Here is a 22,634-nt window from a genome sequence, read left to right as displayed (position 1 = left end):
CAAGCAAGTAGCAGCAGAAGGGACCAGCTACAGATAAGTACAAACAAAGAGCTAATATGTTCCTCCAGCTTCCAACACACTCAGGGGAGCCTCCCCTCACCACGTCTGACGTGTCTCTAACCAGCCAGCTACCCATCACAGCACAAGAGAGAGAGTGGCTAGCCTCCAGGTTCCGGTACCTCTGCCAGGGCCTATCTCTGACACACACAGCCATAGGCCCCAGCAGCTCCACTATGCTTGTGCACAGCTACAGGACTAAAGCACTAACCATTCTACCACAGAAAAGTGTCCTGAGTTCCAGGGAACGGAAAGTAGGTACCTATTTTCTTTGGATAAGCCTCAGATCAAGCAGGAGTTACTATGTTTCTTTAAAATGTTGTTTCTTAGATTTGTAGAAACAGCACAAACACCACTAAGGTCATTGCATATTTTATCATCCTCTGGTGCACATGGGAACACTAGCAACAGGAAACTATTATGCCAACACAACAGACATAAGTAGGACCATCCTGGACATATACCCAACGTGAATACCGGATCTTTGCAATGTTTACACTTCCTTTTCAGGTTGTTTATTAATGACACACTGTAACATCAGCAGAATTTAATATCGAACAGGGTAACAGAGTTTTTGTTTGTGGGGAAGACATATTTCCTATGGAAGTGCTCTTCACTTTTGGCCCCACCTAAACTTCCCAGCATGAGCTAACATCTTGCATGGGTCTAAGTAAATGGTTCTCAACCTTCCTAATTCTGCCACCCTTTAATACAGTTCTTCATGTTGTGGTGACCCCCAACCATAAAATTATTTCATTGCTATTTATAACTGTAATTTTGCTACCATTATGAATCATAATGTAAATATCCAACATACAACCCCTGTAGGGTTCGAGACTCACAGGTTGAGAACCACTGGTCTAAGCAAAGTGTCTCTGTGTTAGAATTTCTTCAAGACAAAAACAGCAATGTGAGGAAATTACTTAGATTCACTTCTTCACTTTTCTCCCCAAAGTATTTACTGGAGACATTTAGCACACCTTGCTCCAGAAGGAAACTCCAAAAGGACAAGTCCCGATTAAGGGGCTAGATCATCATGTATTTTAAAATCTTTATATTAATCACAAGATTCTCATAAATACAACTCCACAAAATACTTTTTACAAGCTCTAAGAATGTACTTGGCGAGCGGCTGCAGGAACTGAGACACGGCAGGACGTAACAAGAGTGCCCAGGCTGGTGCCGGGCTGCGGTGCAGCTCTTCACTGTCTGAACAGCAGCATCCTCTCAGAGCACTTCTGCCCCACAAGGTTTGCGTACTCCAGCACAGTGGCCTCCTCACTCGGGTCTTCTTGGTGGTTTTTATAAACACCGTAAGGCATGGCCGCTCGCCTGTGAAATACCCGTACTCGGTCAAGGTCCTTACAGCGTCCTTCATCCACTGCAAAGAAACAAATATGGATCAAAGACTGCCATATATCAAAGATGTGTGCAACCAAAGTATGTAATCTGAAACATACATGATGGACAAGTAGGTCCTCTTTGTGCAGCACATTCATGAGCACGTTCCTAAGAATAAACAGGAAGTTCCTTAATGAAAGGCAATAAGCATTCCCTAGTGTGATAACCAAAACTACTTAAAGTAGAGTCAAAGACTTCACATTCAACTGAAAACCACTGGCCATACTATACCTTTCTGATTTTCAGAAGTGCAGTGGCATCTACAATGTTTCAGAATCATTCCAGAGTCCCTATCAAATCTCCAGTGCCTCTCCAGCTAACATGCTGCCTGAGGCTTTGGCTCTGCATGGAAACTTAGAGCCAACAGAGCAGCACAGGGAGGCCTGGCTCCTGTGCTCTATGGACAGCAGATTCTCACAGCTTCCATGGAAGATACAGCACAGGGTGCTGTGGCTGCTGCTACTAGGCTTTCTTGGCTTCCACATACAGGAGCTCATGGCTTGTATCAAGGTATGCAACCACCTAGAAGAACACCAGTGCCTCTGCCTTCCCTGAAGCTGGGTGTGGCCTCATGACTCAGATCTGGCCAGCACAAGCAGTGTTTCATGGGACTGCAAGATCCTTTCAGAGAGAACAAGTTCATCTGTACCCCTCTCTTCAGGCTATAGCCTGTACATGGACCAACGTAAAAGCAGGAGCTTACCTTTGGTTTAGTGACAACAAAAGCCTCCAAGTGGACAGGCTCTGACTTCAGGGAACAAACGGTCAAGCCAGCCCTGGGCTGTCATGTTTGGATATTTCCATACAATCATGTTTGAGCTGACATTACTCTAGATCCCTATTACTGGAATCATTGCTAGTTATAATCCAGAGAACAGTGTTACACTATATCCATTGACATGTACATACATTTAAACCACTGAACCAGGCTACCTATAGCCTGACTTCACACTGGAATCACCAGAGGAAGCTTTTAGGAGTCCCCAAATATCTTGGAATCCTTCTGTAGAAATCCCAAGTGAAAACCGGTCTGAATGAACCTTGAGCACCAGGATTTTCTTAAGTATGTAAGTTCTAAGAGCAGGGCAACAACCGCAGAAATGCTTTTGTGTACATGTGCTCAGAGCAGTGTCTGGAAATAACACACCCCAATTGTCTACCTGCGAGGCACGTGTTAAAGACACAATACTGCAGCAGTCACAGGGGAGAAAGAAGGTGAAGAACAGCCAACTGGTCTTTCAGCTGAAAGCCCAATGCAGGTAGTGAGCCCCTGACTCAAAACACTTGAGATGAACTGAGTGTAGTGGGGTACACCTGTGATTCTGGCACTTGGGAGTTAGAGGCAGGAAGATCATAAAGCTCAAGGCCACCCTGTCTACACAGAGAGTTCTAAGCCAGTCTAGGCTACTAAGCCAAGACTATTAAAAAAAAAAAATCAAAAACCAAAACAATGCAACCCAACCAAAGGAAATGTACACAAGGGCTTCTGATAGTAAATTCTGGAATATCTGTATACTTGTAAAGAGACCCAGGAAAGGAGCCCAAGCCAAAGCACGAAACTCACTGTTTTCTATACACCCCAAACAGACCCAGAACATCTTAAATGTACACGTGGCTATGATCTACCACAAAAGGCCAGGGATGGAGTTTGTAACTAAGCCACCAACACCTAAAGTTTCTTCTTTCTCAGAAGTTGTTGCTCGAAAGTAGCATCAAACTTAGGAGAATTCACTGTAGATCAATTTCAGGAGAGAAAAGAACAATATTCCTCAGATGCCAGAAACAGAGGGAGCACCAATGTATTGTATCCAAATCCACCCATGAGAGAGGGAGCCCGTCCAATCTCAGACGCCAGGCCTGCCTATAGGTCTGGAGTAGAGTATTCGTTCTGTCTGTTGGGCTGCATGGCCTATGGTTTATGGTCATCCTCAAGGAAGGCAGAATTATTAATTTTTTAGAAAAGATTTATTTATGTTTTGCCTGAATGTATGTATGTGTACCACCTGTGTCCCTGATGCCTGCAGAAGCCAGAAGAGGGTGTAAAATCCCCAGGATTGGGAGGTACAGAAGGTTGTAAGCCATCATGGGAATGCTGGGAATCAAACTGGAGTGCTCTGCAAGAGCAACAAGTACTTTTAACCGCTGACTCATCTCTCTAGCCCCAGACTTATTCTTAGTCCATTCTATATAGTTAACACTAAAACCTATTTCAATCTAAACAACAATAACAAAATCCTATTTAAGATACTTCAAACACTAAAAATAAACTTCTTTACCCAAAGGGGAAGAATGTATCTTAAATTCTTAAAAAAAAAATCCTCTTATAATAGTTGCTGGGTAGATACAACATCAGTGCTTACAGACATAAATCTACAGCCCTAAAACAACAGGCATAAAGGCCTTTCCTTAATGCACTCGAAGACCAAGGAACAGCCATTTGATACGAAAGATGGTTGTCACTGCATCGAAGGAAAGCTGCCAGCTTGCTGCAATGTCATGTTCCAATAAGAACTTCATGATCAGGTACTACTTGCCAAAGAGGAATTATGCCCTGTCAGAGAAGACCTTATTCTTTTGATTAGAAACAGCCTGGAAGAGTCATTTATCATAAGAGCAGGTGTTAATAGCTTTTGGCATCATCTCCTCTTAGATAGTAATACAATCTGTCATCTGAAATCCCAGAAGCTTGTGGGGGTTTTGTTTTATTTTCTGTTTTGGTGGTGCTGAGGATTGAACTCAGGGTCTTGTACAGGCTAAGCAAGTGCTGTACCAGCCTGTTATGATTATTTAATATTGCAAATAACATGGTACCGATTCCATCACTGGCTCACCAGATTAGGCTGAGGCATAATACAAATATTTATCAATATATTAATTTTCTGAAATAAAAATTAGTTTCTTAATAGTCCCACTATTACACTCTATTAAAAAAGGCACTGTAACAAGTGGTGAACAAGCCTGCATCTATCAAAGGTCAGCCTACTTCTCTTCACACCTTTTGACTTCACTAGGTTACTGCTCACCACACCTAATACACTGGCTTCTCACAGTTCTCCCAACCCTCAAGTCCCAGCTAAGATAACACAATTCAGCAGTCATATCAATGTAAACTTAACTGGTAATTCTCTTGGAAGTAATTTTATTTATTTAGGCATATTAAGCTACTAATAACTAAACAAACGACAAAATTTAGCTATTTTTAAAGTAGTCCATCTTTTCCTTTAAAACTCTTAAGTTGGGCTCAGCTGTTAAAAGTACTTGCTGCTCTTGCAGAAGACCAGGGCTTGGTTCCCAGAACCTGCAGTAGTTCAAACCATCTGTAGCTCTAGTTTGAGGAGATCTAATGCCCTCTCTTCACAAGCATCTACACAGTGTGCACATGCATATATATAATACATAAAATAAACAAATCATTTAAGATCTTAATTACAATTCAGACTTAGAATATAAACAGAATTCTGCCCAAACAAAGAAGCTAAGGATAATGTAAAACCTTCAGTATTTGGAAAGAAACACAGATCAATTAAGATACATAATAACAGACACAAAAAAAAGATGGAAGGAATTACATATTCTTTTTAAAAACTCACTATTTAAAAGACAGAATTATCAAGCTACTCAGCAATTCATTTTTTATGAATTAATGGATATCCTATAGTAGTCACACTGTTTTTAAAACAGTAAAAGTAACCTCTGTTGTAAAACTCAGATATTAGAGAAACAAAGTGGAAATGGCAGTCCACATATATAATCCTTGTGCCTACACTTTGTCCCTTGTCTTCTCAAATTCCAATACCAGTTCCCAGTGTCTGATTCATCAAATGCATTTAAGTATTCAAAGATGGAGTTTTGGATCATATTACTACCATGCTTTAAAACAGAAAATGAAATCAAATCACCCCAGAAGTGGGCATAATGCATGAACCTCAGAAAGCCTGTCAATCATCACAGATGCAGACATGGTCATTCTGCTGCTGCGCTGCACTACCTGTGGCTTATGATCATCTGGTCATATCCTCAAGGAAGGGACATTCACTCTTAGTACATCTCACACAGTTAAGACTAAAAGTAATTTAAACAAAAAAAATACTGTAAGATACTTAAAAAACTAAAAATTATGATTTAGTTAGCAGGGAGGAAAATGTAGCTCAAATTCTTACAAAATCCCTTTAGAATCATCTTATAAACATAAACATGACATCAGTGCTCACAGACAAATCTACAATGCTAAAACAACAGGCATAAAGGCCTTTCCTTGATGGGACTTGAAGAGACCCAGGAACAAGCTATTTTGATATGAAGATGTTGTCATGGCAGCCAAGGAAAGCTGCCAGCTTCCTGTGATACAAGAACTACTTCTCCTTTCTCAAAGCTGTATCATAGCTTAATTTCATAAAATAAAAACACAAACAGTCTTGCCAGTTCTTGGGGATGAGCATTTGATCACTAATGACTCAAATGTGCTGCCAGTTCTATGATATTTTAATGAAGGAAAACTCTGCAGGGGATTGCTTGATCGCTCATTCCATATAACTGTTCACTCACAGGAGCTGAACTGTTAAACAGGTGCTTTCAAAGCAAGAGAAGCTAGAGATCAAAGTTGTACTTCTTAGGGGGTCTTAACTTATTTGTTGTTCTCAGAGACTTAAACTTCTAGGCTTTTCTTTTTTGTTTTGTTTCTTGAGAGAGGGTTTCTCTGTGTGGCCCTGGCTGTCTTGGAACTCTCTCTGTAGCCCAGGCTGGCCTCAAATTCACAGAGATCCACCTGCCTCTGCCTCCTGAGTGCTGGGATTAAAGGTGTGCACTGCCACCACCACCCGGCTTTCATCTTTTCCCTAGGCTTTTCTAAAAATGATTCAAGAGTCTATTTGCATATCTTTGTAATTTATTGTTACAGAAATACTACATAAAAATGAAAACAAGTACTTTATAGTTTTTAAAGAATACAGGTATATACAGCAAATAAATTGATACAAGAACTGAAATGCTGAGCAAATGTGCAACAGGGGACGTGATGTTACTGTTAATGGTCATCCTGACTCAATCTAGAACCAACTGGAAGAAGGGTACCTGGGCATGCCTGTGGGGGATTATCTTGACCTCATTCATTGGGTTGGGTGGTACCACTCTGGCTGAGATCCTCATGTGTAAGTGGAGAAAAGCAGCTGAGCAGCAGCAGACATTCATCATTCTCCCATTCCTACTGTGGATGTGATATGGCCAGCTTCTTTTAAGCTCCTGCTGCCTCGACCTCCTCACTATGATATAAACCCTTGAAATGTGATCCAGAATAAATCCTTTCGAAACTAAACCCTTTCGTTGGTTTTGTCAGGGTATTTTATCACAACAGATACACTAAAGGGAGATATATATGTAATCAATATTCAACTCTGAAAATTCAAAGTGATAGGAGGTAGGAACAGTATTTCCGCCTCTACAGGAAAAGGAACCCGAGAAGGGAAGCTGCTCAGCACAGGCAGCTAAGCAGCAGGTGAGGTCAGCACAGTGTCCCCTCCAATCCAGTCGGCTCCTGTCCCCTTCTTCAAGCTCAGGTGGGGAGGCTCAAAATTTGCTTTGGGAATCCATCATGGAGAACATTGATATACTTATATATTCTATAAGAAATATCATTAGCAACTTCACTACAAACTATTTTTTTTTATTAAAAAGTGAAAACTGCCGGGCGGTGGTGGCGCACGCCTTTAATCCCAGCACTCGGGAGGCAGAGCCAGGCGGATCTCTGTGAGTTTGAGGCCAGCCTGGTCTCCAAAGCGAGTTCCAGGAAAGGCGCAAAGCTACACAGAGAAACCCTGTCTCGAAAAACCAAAAAAAAAAAAAAAAAAAAGTGAAAACTAAGACAAATCTAAACAGCCATTTTTTGCAACTTAGCATTTTTGTAACTTGTCATTGAATATAGCTTTATGAAATACAACCTGAAGAGGACTAACTTAACATTAGACTATCAATACTGGGACTAGACCTCACCATTACAATAACCAGGGAAAGTTACAAACTGTACCTTGCAGGGGACCAATCAGAATCGAGACAAACAAGTACTAAATGCTCTAGAACATTAAGGATAGCTTACATAATCCGTATATAGATTGCCAATTTCCTTGAAGCAACACCAGTACCAATCACTGTTTGACAAAACTTCTGTTACCTCACTCCTGCCCAATCCCATCAGTTCAACCCTCATCTGAATCTGGAATTCCCCTACCCCCTCATCCTTTACTCCTTAAAAACCCTGCCTCAACTGAGCTCGAGGCTCTCCCTGATCCAATTGCTGTGTCGGAATGGAGAGCCCAAGCTTGAGCTTGCAATAAAGGTTCTTTGCTTTTGCATATGAACTTTGACTCCTTATGGTCTCTGGGGGACTCATGATGCGGGCATAACAAATTCAAGTATCAAACAGCTCACCAACGATCTGAATGGATAGTTTCCAGTGCATTTACCGTCCTGCCGAATATTTAACCAATTTTAGCCCATTTCCATCATCTGAGAAATAAAGTTTCCATCTGTTAGCAGTCATCATATCCAAAAACAGCCACGCGCTGTCCGCAGCACTGGCCTCCATTTGGATTCCCAGAAGCAGTACACAGGTTTTCACCACATCCTTGTTAGTACTTTTTACTCTCTGCCTTTTGACTAGTTTTCCTAGTGGGGATAAAGTAGCACCTTGTTCTGATTTGCATTTCTGTGATGGCTAGTGATATTGAGCATCTTTTCATGAATGGCTTATCTGGTTTTAAAGTACTTTCTCCTTTGGACTGTACTTTTAATTTTATTTCTCCTCATTTTTTTTTTGAGACAGGGTTTTACTATGTATTTCTGGCTGGCCTGCAACCTGTTATGTAGACCAGGTTGGCCTCAAACTCATGCCTCTGCTGCATGAATGCTGAGATTAAAGGCGTGTGCCACCAAGCCCAGCTACATTCCTTTCTCGATGGTGTAGTCTTTATAAGCATAAAAAGGTTTGATTTTAATGAAGTCTGGTTTATTTGTTTGTCCTTTTCCTTTTAGTGCTGCATGTCCTGCCATACCTAGGAAACCAGTGCCTTACCCATGGCCAAGAAGATTTTTCTGTTTTTTCTAAGCTTTTTAATTTTATCTTTTAAGTTCAACTTGTTTTTAGTTAGATTTTGCAAATGCAAAATTGGGGACCAATTTCATTTCCTGTATTTGGATATCCAACTAATGCAGGTCCTTCAATGACAGCACTATTTCTTGCCCACCACTGAATTGTCTGAAAACATTTTTTTGAAAAGTATTTGGTCTTAAATACAAAGTCTTTTTTTCTAACTCACAATACTAGTCCAATGAATATTATGACAAAAACACAGTGTTAATTCCATTCTTAAAAAAAAAAAAAGACTATTTTGGGCTCCTTTAATTTCTAAACAATTTTATGATTATTTTCTGAATGGAAGCCAACCAGGTTTGCTAGACTAGCTGGTTAGAGAGTTTCCAGGAATCTGCCTGTCTCTGTCAGTCACCTTTCCATGGCTAGTATCATAAGTAAGTGCTACCACACTAGTTTTCTACATGGGTTCTGGGGACTGAACTCAGGTCCTCAAACTTGCAATGTTAAGTGCTATACCAACTGCACCATATCCCCAGCCCTAAATATAAATTTTAATTAAAAATATATTTTGTAAAACTGTAGGACAACAATGAAAAAGGACTCTCAAGTTTCTACTCTGTGTATTCTGACCCTAAGCATTCTATCAAAGGGTGTAAAAACCAGTAGATTTAAGTTTGATATGACAGGATACTTATACATCATCTGAAGATATCTTTGTACAGAATATTTATTAACTACTTGACCTATACAAAAAACTAACTTTGACTATAGTGCAGACTTGTGACACACCCCACTTTATCAGGTCACCAATTGTCATATGAGTGATAATACACGCCTCCTGATATGACTTCATCATTTCCAATATTCTTACCAAAACTATGTAACAACTAATTACGGAGAACATATGATGAACACAAAGTAAGGAATAGTCTACAAAGTAACGGGACTATATCCTTAATAAAATGTCAAGGTCATCTTTATCACCACTACAACCACCCTCATCACAGCTTAGGAACACTGTGGTAGAGGGGGCAAAAAGAATAGTAAGGGCCAGAGGATGGGATGGAGTGCTGTGAAACACTCTCTTCTGTACACGAAATGACTATTGCATTGATGGACTCACAGCAGCTATGGTTGCCCACACAAGATCAAGGCAGAGAAAAGGACATGAGCTAAGATACTCCACGCCAGTTGACTCAAAAGGCACGGCCTTTCTTCTTTCTCTGCTATATCTTCCTCCTCCAGGCAGCTGCTGAGATTGACAGCTTGCTGCCCTTCCATTTTTCTTTTAAACTCTAATAAAATTGTCCTTAAGCTTCCTTTTGAGTCTGTTCTTAAATTCTTTTACCAACAAGAACCTAAGAGAGGGGGCTGGAGAGATGGCTTAGTGGTTAACAGCTCTGACTGCTCTTCCGGAGGACCCTGGTTCAATTCCCAGCACCCACATGGCAGCTCACAACTGTCTGTAACTCCAGTTCCTGAGACCCGACACCCATGGCAAAACACCAATGTATGTGAAATAAAAATAAATAAATTTAAAACATTTAAAAAAAAAAAAAGAACCTAAGAGAGGACCTTGGGAACTGGCAAATTCTCCAAAATTTCAATGCACATAGCTAAGAGTCATGATTCAGTCCCATTTGGAGACTAGGTTGTGACTTGCAATCTGCCTCAACAAAGCAACTTCTATTCACAAAAGGGATAAACAAAGTGCTCTGCAGAGAATAAGTTTTGCTATGTTCCTGGTGAATTACCTTCCTGTTCAGAGAAGAAATGTTTTCTCAAAAACTTCTCTAGCTGTGCAGGTTTGATTTTGGCCTTTATTTTTATAATGCCCTTCCAAGCCTCTCTTGTGTGTAGCAGTCCAGGGGCATGGTCCGTGTACTTCAGAGTTATATGTGCTTTCAGCAATGACTTTTGTTTATGCTGAAATCTACTTGCCATCTCCCGAATGGCATCTCCCCAGATGACCCAGTGCTCTTGGCTTTCATTTTTACTTACACTTTGCACTTTTCAATACCCACTTTGAAGCAAAAGGTTTTCACAATGAGAAGGTGCAACAGGCCTTTTAAGCTTCTTGTCTTAAACACACAGCGAAGCAGCAGCCACGTCAGTTGACGTGGACAACATGAGCGGTAAAAGCAGCTGTGTGCTCACAAAGCTCAACTTCTACAGGGCTCACAAGTCCTCCAAAGTCAAGACTTTCTACATTCCAGTTTCTCAATGTTTAATCTTTCCGAACTCTTCCCTTATCAAAACCTTGTAAGTCTCAAGCAGCAACAGGAGTCTATAGACACAGAGGGCCCTTCCAGACAGCAAGGCTGCTGCTCACTTTCACACAGATGCTCCTGGTAAACTCTTGAAAAGAGAAAAGCAGTTCTCTTTAGAAGACTTTGAAAAGCAAAGGAAGTAGTGTGAGTAACAGAGAAACAGCTAAGCTACAAAGCAAAGGCTTGCTCCTGTGTTCCCCTTCCTCCTTGAAAAAAATTTCTCCAAAAGCACTATTTGTTTTCAGACATGCTTTGAAACTGTGGAGTTATATAAAAGAAAAGTCTGTAGTTTGCAGTTTAAAGCCAGAACTATGTCCAAAAGCAAACTCTAGTACCACTGGTTCATCCAAAAAGTACAAATGAACTGAAGGGCTCCTTCTTTTGCTTGCCTTCCTGAGTGCAGCTGGAATGCTTTAAGAAAACATGCTGGAAACTCCTAATTTAAAAATGAGGTGTGCTGCACAGGAACCTTTGTTTTTATCAAAGGATTCACAACAACGGGTTTAATAAAGTATTTCAAGAAGGAGATGCTACAACTACAGTTCATAGTGTTCATTTAAATGGCAAATGAACTTGTTCAAATAATAAACAAGTCTAAAGTTAGTCCACACATGACAGTTACCTAGTGTCTTCACCTTTCTAATACTCCCTAACTTCTAAGTTGCACAGGTCAAGATCAAATAATTAAGCAGTCAATAACCTGAAAAAAAAAAAGGGTTTAATTCAGGTTTGGGGAATTAGATGATATTAATTTGAAATGCAAGTCAGAGCTCCCATGTAAGCAACACTTTACTATGGGATGTAAAGGCTGGTCCACAGCACAAGAGGCAGCTGCGGAGTTGACACATGCATCACAGATTCTACAGCAGCACGCCACAACTTACACTTTGGAGGAGACAGAACTGCTTTCTTCCCTAAGAAAAAAGAGCTGGAACTGCAAATCCACAATTCAAGAGTTCTCCACACCAATGCTCAGACTACTGAATGAATGAAGTGAACCAAAAGAGAACAAATTCTCCCATAAAATTTACTTAAAGCTTACCTAACACGTTCAAATAATGTTCACTAGAGTAAAAATTTTTCTTTTATTAAATAATAAAATGAAATAAAAAAACACTAATACATCAGAATTGGGCAAAACAAACAGAAAGAAACTAGTCCAATAGAAGGTACAAGAAAGGGCTGGAGAGAGAGCTCAGAGGTTAACAGCACTGGCTGCTCTTCCAGAGGACATGAGTTCAATTTCCAGCACCCACATGGTGGCTCACAACCATCTACAGTGGGATCTGATGCCCACTTCTGGCATAAAGTTGTAAAAGCAGATAGAGCACTCACATGTAATATAAAACTTAAAAAAAAAAAAAAAAGAAGGCACAAGAAACAGACCCACTCGTACACACATTCACACACTCAGGAATCCCATTAAAACACTATATTGGAAGCCTTAATAGACACACGAATGTTTTTTAAATGTACAGTTGGGAGATAGTTTAGCTGGTAAAATGCTTGCCAGGCAACTATCAGGACATGAGTTCAGATCCCCAGTACTCACATAAGAGGCAAAGTATAGAGTGTGTGTCAGTCTGTGATCGCAAGGCTGGGGAAGCTGCGGCAGGGCAGCCCCTGCTGGTGGTCTGCCAGCCAGTCTAACCAAACTGCAGAACTCCAGGTGCAGGAGGGCTCTTGTCTCAAACACATAGATGGACACTGACTAAGAAAAACATTTGATGTCATCCTTTGGTGTGTGTGTGCATACACACACGCGCGTGCACACACACACACAAAGTGTACCTTTGAGTACATTATATAAACAGATGAGGTATTTCAATCTAGGGTTTAAGTTCAAGCTTAAAAAGTCACACCTTCCTCAAAAAGTAGCCATGGAGAATCCAGACACTTGGCAGACAAAAATAACTACATTGCAAAGAAAACAAAAGGAAAGTTGTTTGAAAACAGCTAAACACAGATAAGTAATATTGTGTGACACCACAGAACAGCATTTAGGTTTAGACAGCTTTCAGTTAAATATTTCATTGAGATATTACCTTTAAATATATTTAAACCAATAAAACTATAAAATTAGACCTTAGTATATATACATAATAATATCTTTAACTAAGATTGATAGTGGACCCTTTAAAAACCACATTCTTAGCTGGTGAGACTCAATAAGTAGATAAAAGTACTCGCCCCCAAGCCCAACAGACCCGTTCAAACCCCAGGAACAACACAATGGAAGGAAAGAAAGAAAATTGATTCTTGTAAGTTGTCCTCTGATTTCCATACACAAACTGCAGGGCATTTGAGTGCATAATTAAGCACGTGTGCGCGCGCGCGCGCGCACACACACACACACACAGAAAATACAGACATAAAAATTTAAGACTAATTAAAATATAGAAACAGGATCTTGACAAAACTAAAAGATGAACAGGCCTACTAGTAATTTTAAAAAAAATCTCAGAAAAGTATGATTTTACTATTACATACAGAGAAACCTTTTAACCTGTCCTTTTGCTTGCCGATAGCCACAATTTGAGCTTCTGATGAATGGGACCACTATTTCAAACACTTGAATTTTACTATAAAGACTCTACTATCCGGTCTGTAGCTGTCCACAAGCTGTCAATCAAAATGGTCACAGGACTTCATCAGTCTTACAATCAACTTTCAGGTCCAAAGCTTGGAAAAGTAAGCATAATACAGACAGTATCCATCACTTGGCAAAGGACTCTCACTAATCAAAATTATGAGATGTCTAGTAATTTATACAGGTTCTGGAAGTGATAGTACTTTTTAATATTCATATTCCATCCCAACCTGGTTCTGTTTCTGAACAGCTTTTGCCTCCTGAATATGGATTTAGAAGGAAAACCAATGGAGTCACTGTAAGAGTTAAATGAAATGATATATGTACTTATAAACTGTGGCAGTTTGAAAGAAAATGGCCCCCAAAGGGAGTGGCACTATTAGAAGGTGTGGCCTTGTTGGAGGAAGTGTGTCACTGTGGGGTTGGGCTTTGAGGTCTCTCTTACTCAAGCTTCCCTCAGTGTGACACAGTCAACTTCCTGTTGCCTACCTAGCAAGATGTACTCAGCTCCAGCACCATGTCTGCCTGCATGCTGTCATGCTTTCCATCATGATGGTAATGGACTGAACCTCTAAAACTGTAAGGGAGTCCCCTCAATTAAATGTTTTCATTTATAAGAGTTGCCATGGTCATAGTGTCTCTTCACAGCAATAAAACCCTAACTAAGACATAAGCATTTAGCAAAACTTCTTGGACCAACAAATACTAATAAAAATAATTACTATTATCACGGCAAAATTATTTCTTATAGGTGCTCATGATCAAGTGTTCAGAAAGTACTCTCCAAACAGTCATGGATTCACCCAAAATCACATTTTTAATTTGTTCACAACAAGGAGGAAGAGAGATGGAGTAAAGGGTTCAGTGAACTAGATTCTGTGTAATTGTGGAAAATGTTACAATCAGGTCCATGCTCATTTGAGGTGATTCAGAATCACCCATTTTGAGTTTGTTTAATATGTCCAAGTTTAAAAGTAGCTCAATCCTCATCAAGTTCTTAACTATCCAGAGGTCACAAAACACAGTAGGACCTTAACTTCATGTAGTCATTTCACTGATAATCAAACAGCTTGAGAGCTAGTGACCTGTGGAAAGTCACAATTCTAAAGTGAAATCTAAAGAACCTATCTTTGGGTTTCTAGCTAAAACACTAAATTAACAAGACTCCATGAGCTGGTAGTTACCTACTATTCCAGAGCAATGATTAGGTATTAGGAATAAGCAATGTGAATGTGAATAAAGTAAGTTTGGAAGTTATTAACAAAAAATGTAATGAGAGGAACTTGAAATTCAAACAGAATTTGAATAACTAAAATTTGAGTAATTTTATGAGTATGATACAATGTAGGATTCTATCAGGTTCAATTCTCTTTAAAGTTAGATGAGAATGAACATAATCTTAAGAGTTAAAGGAACATAAACAATGATCAAGACATGACCTCATGGGCTTAACAGATGCAGGCTTCCCTGGGCTGACCAAATAATTAGACAGGGAAGCACTTGGTCATGAACAATACAACCACCTCCTTTGGGATATGGAGACCACTGGAAAGTCACTGTAAATAGGCTTTAACCTGGTAGAAGCATTATGAAAATGTTGATGAGAATAAACACATGAATGTGTTGATGAATGTAAGACTATTATGTATTAATACTATTAGCCAGAACTGGGCCATTAGAGCAACAATAGGAACTACTCAAGACTTCATTTGTCATGTTAACAACACTGAGTCTTCAAGACTCAGAACATGTTTAGTTCTCTAAGCAATGCTTTGTAGTTCTCAATGTAGTGGTCTTGAGTGTCTTTTGATACATGTAATTCTAAATAATGAATATTCTTTTGTTATTCTAAGAGGATTCTTTTATAATTCATTTTTGTTTGCTGCTAATACAATTGACTTCTGTATATTAATTTTATAAGCTACAATCTTGTTTAATTCAGTTATTAATTCCAGTAGTTATACAGTAGACTCCTGAAGGTTTTTTTTATATAAACAATGATTTATTACTTCAACAGGAAATGCTTAAATAATTGATTTATACTGTGATTTCAAACTAAGTAAATATTTAGTTCATTGTGTCCACAAATTGAATTAAGTTTATAAGAATACTTTGTCAGACAATTGAATTAAGTGGGAAATTGAATACCTTTATAAAAATTTTAAATGTTAAATATTGAATTAGTGTCTTGTAAATGCAATCAAATGTTATTCAAAAGTCCTTTTTATTTAAACAATTGCTAAAATTTGAAAGCCTTATACATTGAAAATAAGATTTGTAAAATCCGCATTCAGATTTGGCAAACAGGACAAAAGTTTCTTTAATAGACTGTTACCTTAATGAGCTGAATACTATATTTTTAAACTAGAGGAAATCTTTGAATCCACTTTCCTATAAATTAAAGTCATTCTTATCAACAGCACATTATATCTAGTGAGAGTAAATTCACTTCTTGAAACTTGTTTCAATTTTAAATCTTTCCATATACTTGCACTTGTGCTGGGAGAGGCAAGGAGTCACAGAACTGGATAAGGAGGAAGATTTTCAAGGAGGCAGCTCAAACTTTCAAATGCTACTATTTCAGCAGAAATGAACTAGAAGAGCAGTTGAATGCCCCAAATAAGGAATAAATACAGTAAGCTGTGCCTTCCTGGCCTAAAGCTAACAAGTTAAAAGTTTGTGGTTAGCTATCTACTATCTCAAACACTCATTCTGAGTCTTAGACTACACTGAATAATTCACATACTGATTGACTGCAAAGCTTAAGCAACAGTACTGGACTGTGCCAAGTTATTTCTTCCTTAGTTGGTCTGAGGAAGTGGAGTGTAGTTTCCAAATCAAGGTTCATGCCATCCTGGGCTTCCATTCACAATCCTGTTTCACCTAAGAATGTTTATACAGTCCCAGGTATATGGGTATATAAAATACACACACAAGCCAGACATTTTTAATAATAAATCATAAAGAAATTTATTTTAAAACCATTCTTTGTTAAACATATAATTTTATACTAAATTAAAGGCAAAAGCAAACTTTTATACTAATCAGATGTGCTTGCTTATTTTCACATAAAGAATTCATTCTTGGCTAAATATTTGATGAAGCGTCTTCAATGTTTTCCACAGCTGATGGATAGTTCGATTTTATAATTATCAATGCTCAGCAAGCAGCTTCACATAAATATATAGTACAAAATGCAGAAGTATGTTTAGGGCCACTTCAAAAAGTGTTGAAAATTATGTCTCATTCCAAAACCAAAATTCATTTAATAATTTATTAAACTCAAATCAGCAAATTAAATAGCAATTTTTAAAATCAAACATTCTAACAATATAATTCAAAGATACATTAATTCAATACATGCTGAGGAATAATGATAGGAAAATGTGAAGTCTTTATTTTCCTTAATAAAATAAATTTTTATAAGAACAGAAAACTCTGCATATAAAAAAACTGCAATTGATAACCTACCGTAGTCTCAAATCCGAGCTCAGCATGCCATGTGCAGAGCAAAGGCTGTCATGAAGTCCTGCAACACACGTGGATCAGCATTGCCAAAACACCTCCACTTGTCTGATTTTTGAACTAATTTTTGGACCTTGTACGTTAGAAAAACTTTTATTTTTGCCAGAATTTTTATAACCTCCACATTCAGTTATGTGACCCCACATAGGGTCGGCACTCCAAAGTTTAAGAAGTTGCATTCTAGAAGAGGCACATCTAACCCCAGGTGGAAGGCTCAAGCTACTTTCCAGTTCTCTAGCAACACATGCACAAGTGTGTGCACTAGAGAACTTTTAAAAACACTAAGACAGATGCCCTGCTGATCATCGTCAATTCAAATTCTCTTTTTCTAAAAGCTTGCATTGGTGTTTTTCTATTAATAATGCACTCTATACATTTACCTTCATTCAGATTTATGAGCATCATAGCTATTTGGTAAATGAAAAGGAGCTTCGTTTAGGTCATTTACTACTCGTAGTTAAATGGTACCCAGAATGAAAATCTCAGACATTCTGAGCTTTCACCAACGTGACTACTTCAGAATCTTCTTCAATGACTGTCACATTAATTCTATATTACATTCCCAATCCCAATGCCAAATTTGTCATATTTCTAAATCAGAAAAGCAAGCACTTGTCGGAACACCATTCCTGACTCTATAGCTTGTTCAGTTAACCCACAGACGTAGTTCTCAGAGGCCTCCAATTCTTCACCTTTATTCCTCAGCATTTTATTCTACTCACACCACCTTCAGTTTTTCCCAACTTGAACTCAGATACCATTTCTTCATCCCAATCATCTCTGTGAATTCCTGCCTTTTCTCTGTAACAGACAAGTCTCAACCCTGCAGCTACACAGTCACAGCATACAATTTGTGGAAGAAGCACTTCATCTACAGAATTCCAAGAACACCAGTCTTAGCAAGGCCTGGCAGTCAGCTCTGTCTCCCACACTTTTCAGTAGCTACCTCAACACATCTACTCAAATTTCTTGTCCTGCTGTTTTCCCAGCATCCATTGCACTAGTAAGAGAAAGACACAGGAAAAGTAGTTCTAGGCCTCCACAGCACTCTCCCTACCTCTCATCCCAAAAGGTAGCTTGTTCTTATCCGAGGCTACTCTTCCCACCTGTCCTCCATATTTTTTGATGTTTCATCATTTCTCAGACACCTTGATGTACTCCGATTTCATGAATGTAGGGAGCAGAGGAAGCCCTGAGTGAGTAAAGTCTGAGTCATTTATAGCATAAACCCTACCTCATTGTATATCTGTAGGTAATAACCCCACCTTTCTGTTCAACTCCATACAATAAACAGGCTGAGCTTCTGGGATGCTGTGGTTTCTCTAGCAGAGAACCCAGTCCATCCGATTCCAGCTTTTCTGTTAGTGTGTCCATCTACCTGTTTCTCTTCATTTCTCACTGCCTCAATCAGCTCCGTCCCCAGAGCTGCGATGGCTGCAACACATCAATAAGCAGCCTGTACTCTCTTCACTTGTTTTCCTTCAGGACCCAGTTACATGGATGATAAAAGTCACAGGCTCCCCTTCTGACACCAAGGAACATGCTGCATCAGTTTGCATTTCTTCTGTGTCCGACCTCTGGGCACTGTTGCTCACCTCCTTGGATTCACCTTTAACTCAAACTCAGATCATGTACTGTACATGCATGCTCTGCATGTGCAAGCTTACTCAACGAAAACAAGTTGACAAACATGCAACAATCTGCTTTAAAATTCTCTGCCACGACTGGCTTTGAAACAATCTTCAAAACTTAGTCATTGGCAAAGTTTACCTTAATATGTCTGAGCATTGACATTTTAAAATAAAAAATACAAGCAGCAAGACCTTACCTTTTGTCAAATATGCAAATATTATAGGAAGACCTTTGCTGTTGTTTCCTAGAGTCCTCACTAAAGGACAACACAAACTAAGCAAACTAGGGCGATTTAGTCTCTAATTTAAGATCAGGAGTCCCACTTACCATCCCTCAACACATAGAACTTTGCTGTGGGATAATGCTTTTGTACACTGGTGTAATAAAATACTGATTGGCCAGTAGCCAGGCAGGAAGTATAGGCAGGATAAGTAGATAAGGAGAATTCTGGGAAGAGGAAGGCTGAGTCAGGAGACACCAGCCCACCCTCCAGGGAACAGCATGTAATGGCACACAGGTAAGGCCACGGAATACGTGGCGACATATAGATTAACAGAAATGGGCTGAGCTTCAAGTGTAAGAGCTAGTCAATAGGAAGCCTGAGCTAATGGCTGAGTAGTTTTAATTAATATAAGCCTCTGTGTGATTACTTGGGGGACGCGAGTGGGAGAGATCTGTCCAGACTGCCGGCAGGCTGAGACACAGGAAAACTTCAGCTACAGAATTTTGTTCTAGGACTCCACACAAATCCCCAAACCCAGGGATGCTCACACCTTATACAATACAATGTGAAGCAGTGGCTCTGCAGACTATACCTTGCCCTGACAAACTCGATTTTACAGCAGCTCCTTTCTGAGAGGCAGAATGGACAGATGGAGAGCACTATCTGTAAAATTACATTTAAAAAAAAATCAGGTCTAAGAACCTATGGGACGCACCAGACCAAGGAAAGCGTGTTATAACTTCCTCACCTGTATTCCATAAAGAGGTGTATACATAACACTGTGATGGTGACAGCAGCCACCAACCTGTCATCGCAACACCTGGTGAGTTCATCAAAGATGGGATAGACAACTTCAGACTGTCCCAGAGGCTTCAGCTTGGCTCAACCCTGCTGTTGGTACAATTTACTTGAACTGCTTGCTATCTGTCCATCTTCCTTTTTGCATGTATAGACTTGCGGTCCTCATCCATCCAGTCACTCATCTGACCTGGTCTTACCTTTTGCCTCTGCAGGTGGACTCAACTCTCTACTCAACTCCAGCCTTACCACTGGATTCTATGACAGCAGCCACAGCTGCCTCTCCAAAGACCTTCTTCTGATTATTTCACTCCTCAGAATCTGCACCTTGGGGTCTTCTGAAACATCTTGAACTCTGCTGCAGTCTCTTAACATTTTCCAGCCATTCATGGATTCATGGATGGATGGATGGATGGATGGATGGATGGATAGATGGGTGTGTGTGTGTGTGTATGTGTGGGAGGATGGGTGGGTAGATAGATAAATCTACTGTTGTCTGTTAATATTAGTAATTAAGATTGTACTAAAAGAGCCTGTGTTTGCCTTGGCCATGGTCATAAGGAAAATGGGAGAATCTGGCACAATGTTGCCAATGAAATCTTGTCAATTAGTTGTCACTCATAATTGTAGAGTGACACTGTAGAAAGACAAAAATGAATTCACCTATGTTTCTAACAAATCTTGTTCACAAAACGTAACAGTCTATTTTTTCCATATCAACACAAGTTCCCCAGACTTATCAATTATTTGAACCAAATATCCAGGTTATTTTCTTGCTTTGATGCCTATTTCCATTATAACATGTAGTCTGGTACAACTGGTTCTACCTCCAGCTGGCTATATCTAATCATCACCATTGCTACCGACAAGAAAGAATATTTGTTTATTAACTATTCTTCAAGCAATACCACTTATTTTATAACTTTGAGTAGTTAGGCTGGCATCAAAATTTTTTTTAAACTACCTGGGAGCCACTGACATGGCTTATTGAGTAAGAAAGGTACTTGTTGCTTCTTATCAATACTGACAACCTATATTCAATCCCTGGAACACACAAGATAGGTGAGCTAGACCCATACTGTGGGACGGACGGACACACACACACACACACACACACATTGTTTTTAATGAAAGTTACTATTTAAAAACAAAACAATTTTATCCTCAGAAGTCCTCAAGAACAGCAACTGGACCCTGCACCTATTAGGGCAGTTCTTCCTTTGTCATGAATGATCACCGCAGAGGATTCTGGGGGCCCAAAAGAAGTTTTGGCAAGTTTGCTTTCTTGTTAGGCATTGTTTCCTAGAGATTACGAGGACATGTTGGCTCGTATACCCTTCTGAAGGAGCATAAATAGTGTTCAGGAACTGATGCCAGACCTACAGTTACAAATCAGTGAATACAGGAGAGAGACTTTCTGGGTTGGCTGCTCCACAGACACTCAAGATCTGAGTGAGGCTGGGTTTTCTTTTCTTTTTTTTTTTTTTTTTGGTTTTTCGAGACAGGGTTTCTCTGTGTAGCTTTGCGCCTTTCCTGGAACTCACTTGGTAGCCCAGGCTGGCCTCGAACTCACAGAGATCCGCCTGGCTCTGCCTCCCGAGTGCTGGGATTAAAGGCGTGTGCCACCACCGCCCGGCGAGGCTGGGTTTTCTATGGACATAGCTAGAGAACTACAGAAGTGTAGGAAAAATGTCAGGGAGTCATGCCAGGAAGAAAAAAGAACAGAGTAAAAAGAAAAGAGGCCCCCTTTGAAATAACGTAAAATAACACAAATTGGAGCTTCAGGGGGCCACACTAGTATGAAGCTTCTTCATATTAGTTTAGATTTCCAGCCACTCTGGGAAGAGTTAAGATGTTCTAGAAACAGTCTACCCTAGGAAAATGCACGAAGCACTTGGTCCAAATTAAGTATCATTGTTTTCATAGCAAATTTAAGTTCAAAAGCAATGATATATGGCTTGGTCTCATTAGAGACAAATTAGAAAATTTCTTGCCAACATTTCAAAGTCTGCATAGAACCAAGCCAACTTTAGACTACTCTATGGTAAAAGGGTATACATTACTGTAATTATAAGTGAAAACAGAAATAAAAATAAAAATAAGTACTTGAAAAGTACAGAGAAAAACTGGTATAAAATGTATTTTCACCCTTTGACAAAAATGAATTTGCCTGTATTTTGCAACAAACACTGAACAGTAGATATAAAATGTTATGTCTGAGGATCAAATGAGTAACATGGGGGAAAAACAGGATGGTGAAATAATACATACTTGAGAAATGATATATATTCAATCCTAAGTTTCACTCTGAAAAACACTGAAACAAGGACTGTAAACCCTTGAGTAATAACAAATTGTTTGCTCAACACTGTGAGTCAAATCAGTTTATCAAGGCTTAAAAATCAACTCCAAAATACTGGCTAAAGTTTCAACGAAGTGTGTGTGTGCGAACAAACTGTCTATGTTAAGATAATGCCTGCCATATAAGAGTAGTATTTGTTTTCTTTTTTTTCTCACCCCCCCCCCCCCCCGTATTTGTTTTCTTAATGGTCAAATTAATAGCCAAGTAGTTTTTACCTTACAAAAATGACTTTTATCTAATCAAAAGAAAATTAACACAAGCAACCACAGAAGCATGACACATGACCCTTGTTGTACTGTATAAAGCATCCACAGATCCATTCACAGGGGGAAAAGCAGTGGAGAGCATGAGACATTTTCTCTGCTGCTGAAGCAAAGACTGCATCCTCTGACTCTAGCTCTTAGTCCCCTTCCCTGATTAACCCCAGGGCCTTGTGCATGCTGGGCAAGCATTCTGTCACTCAGTGACATGTTCACTCCACATCTGAGCCAAATTCCACAAAGGCTCCCACAAAATATTTTTAAAGGAATGATTTAAGGAAAAAAGGTAAAATATGGGATAGTGCGATGGTTTGGCTGGTAAAGGGCTTGCCATGAAAGCCTGATCCTGAGTTCATTCCCTGAGTCCATCTAATAAGGGACACTGAACTGGCTCTATAAAGTTGGTCCCTGACCTACACACATGCCTTGGTA

At 39.5% G+C, this 22,634-nt stretch overlaps 1 protein-coding gene across 8 annotated transcripts in view; it reads right to left on the bottom strand.

The window, feature by feature from the left end:
* Positions 1-413: 413 nt before the first annotated feature.
* The window catches only part of Ate1 (arginyltransferase 1), a 132,772-nt gene continuing 110,551 nt past the window's right edge, over positions 414-22,634 (bottom strand). For all 8 annotated transcript variants that reach the window (XM_052713366.1, XM_052713361.1, XM_052713362.1 and 5 more), the window contains one exon: positions 414-1,438. In XM_052713366.1, coding sequence (XP_052569326.1) covers positions 1,260-1,438 — 179 coding nt within the window. In that variant the 3' untranslated portion in view covers positions 414-1,259. The remainder of the gene's footprint in view (positions 1,439-22,634) is intronic.

This window comes from Peromyscus californicus, unplaced genomic scaffold (assembly GCF_007827085.1).
Source record: "Peromyscus californicus insignis strain IS unplaced genomic scaffold, ASM782708v3 Scaffold_4__1_contigs__length_199733344, whole genome shotgun sequence".
In the NCBI taxonomy this organism is placed as follows: Eukaryota; Metazoa; Chordata; class Mammalia; order Rodentia; family Cricetidae; genus Peromyscus; species Peromyscus californicus.
This window is presented reverse-complemented; position numbering and strand designations above follow the sequence as displayed.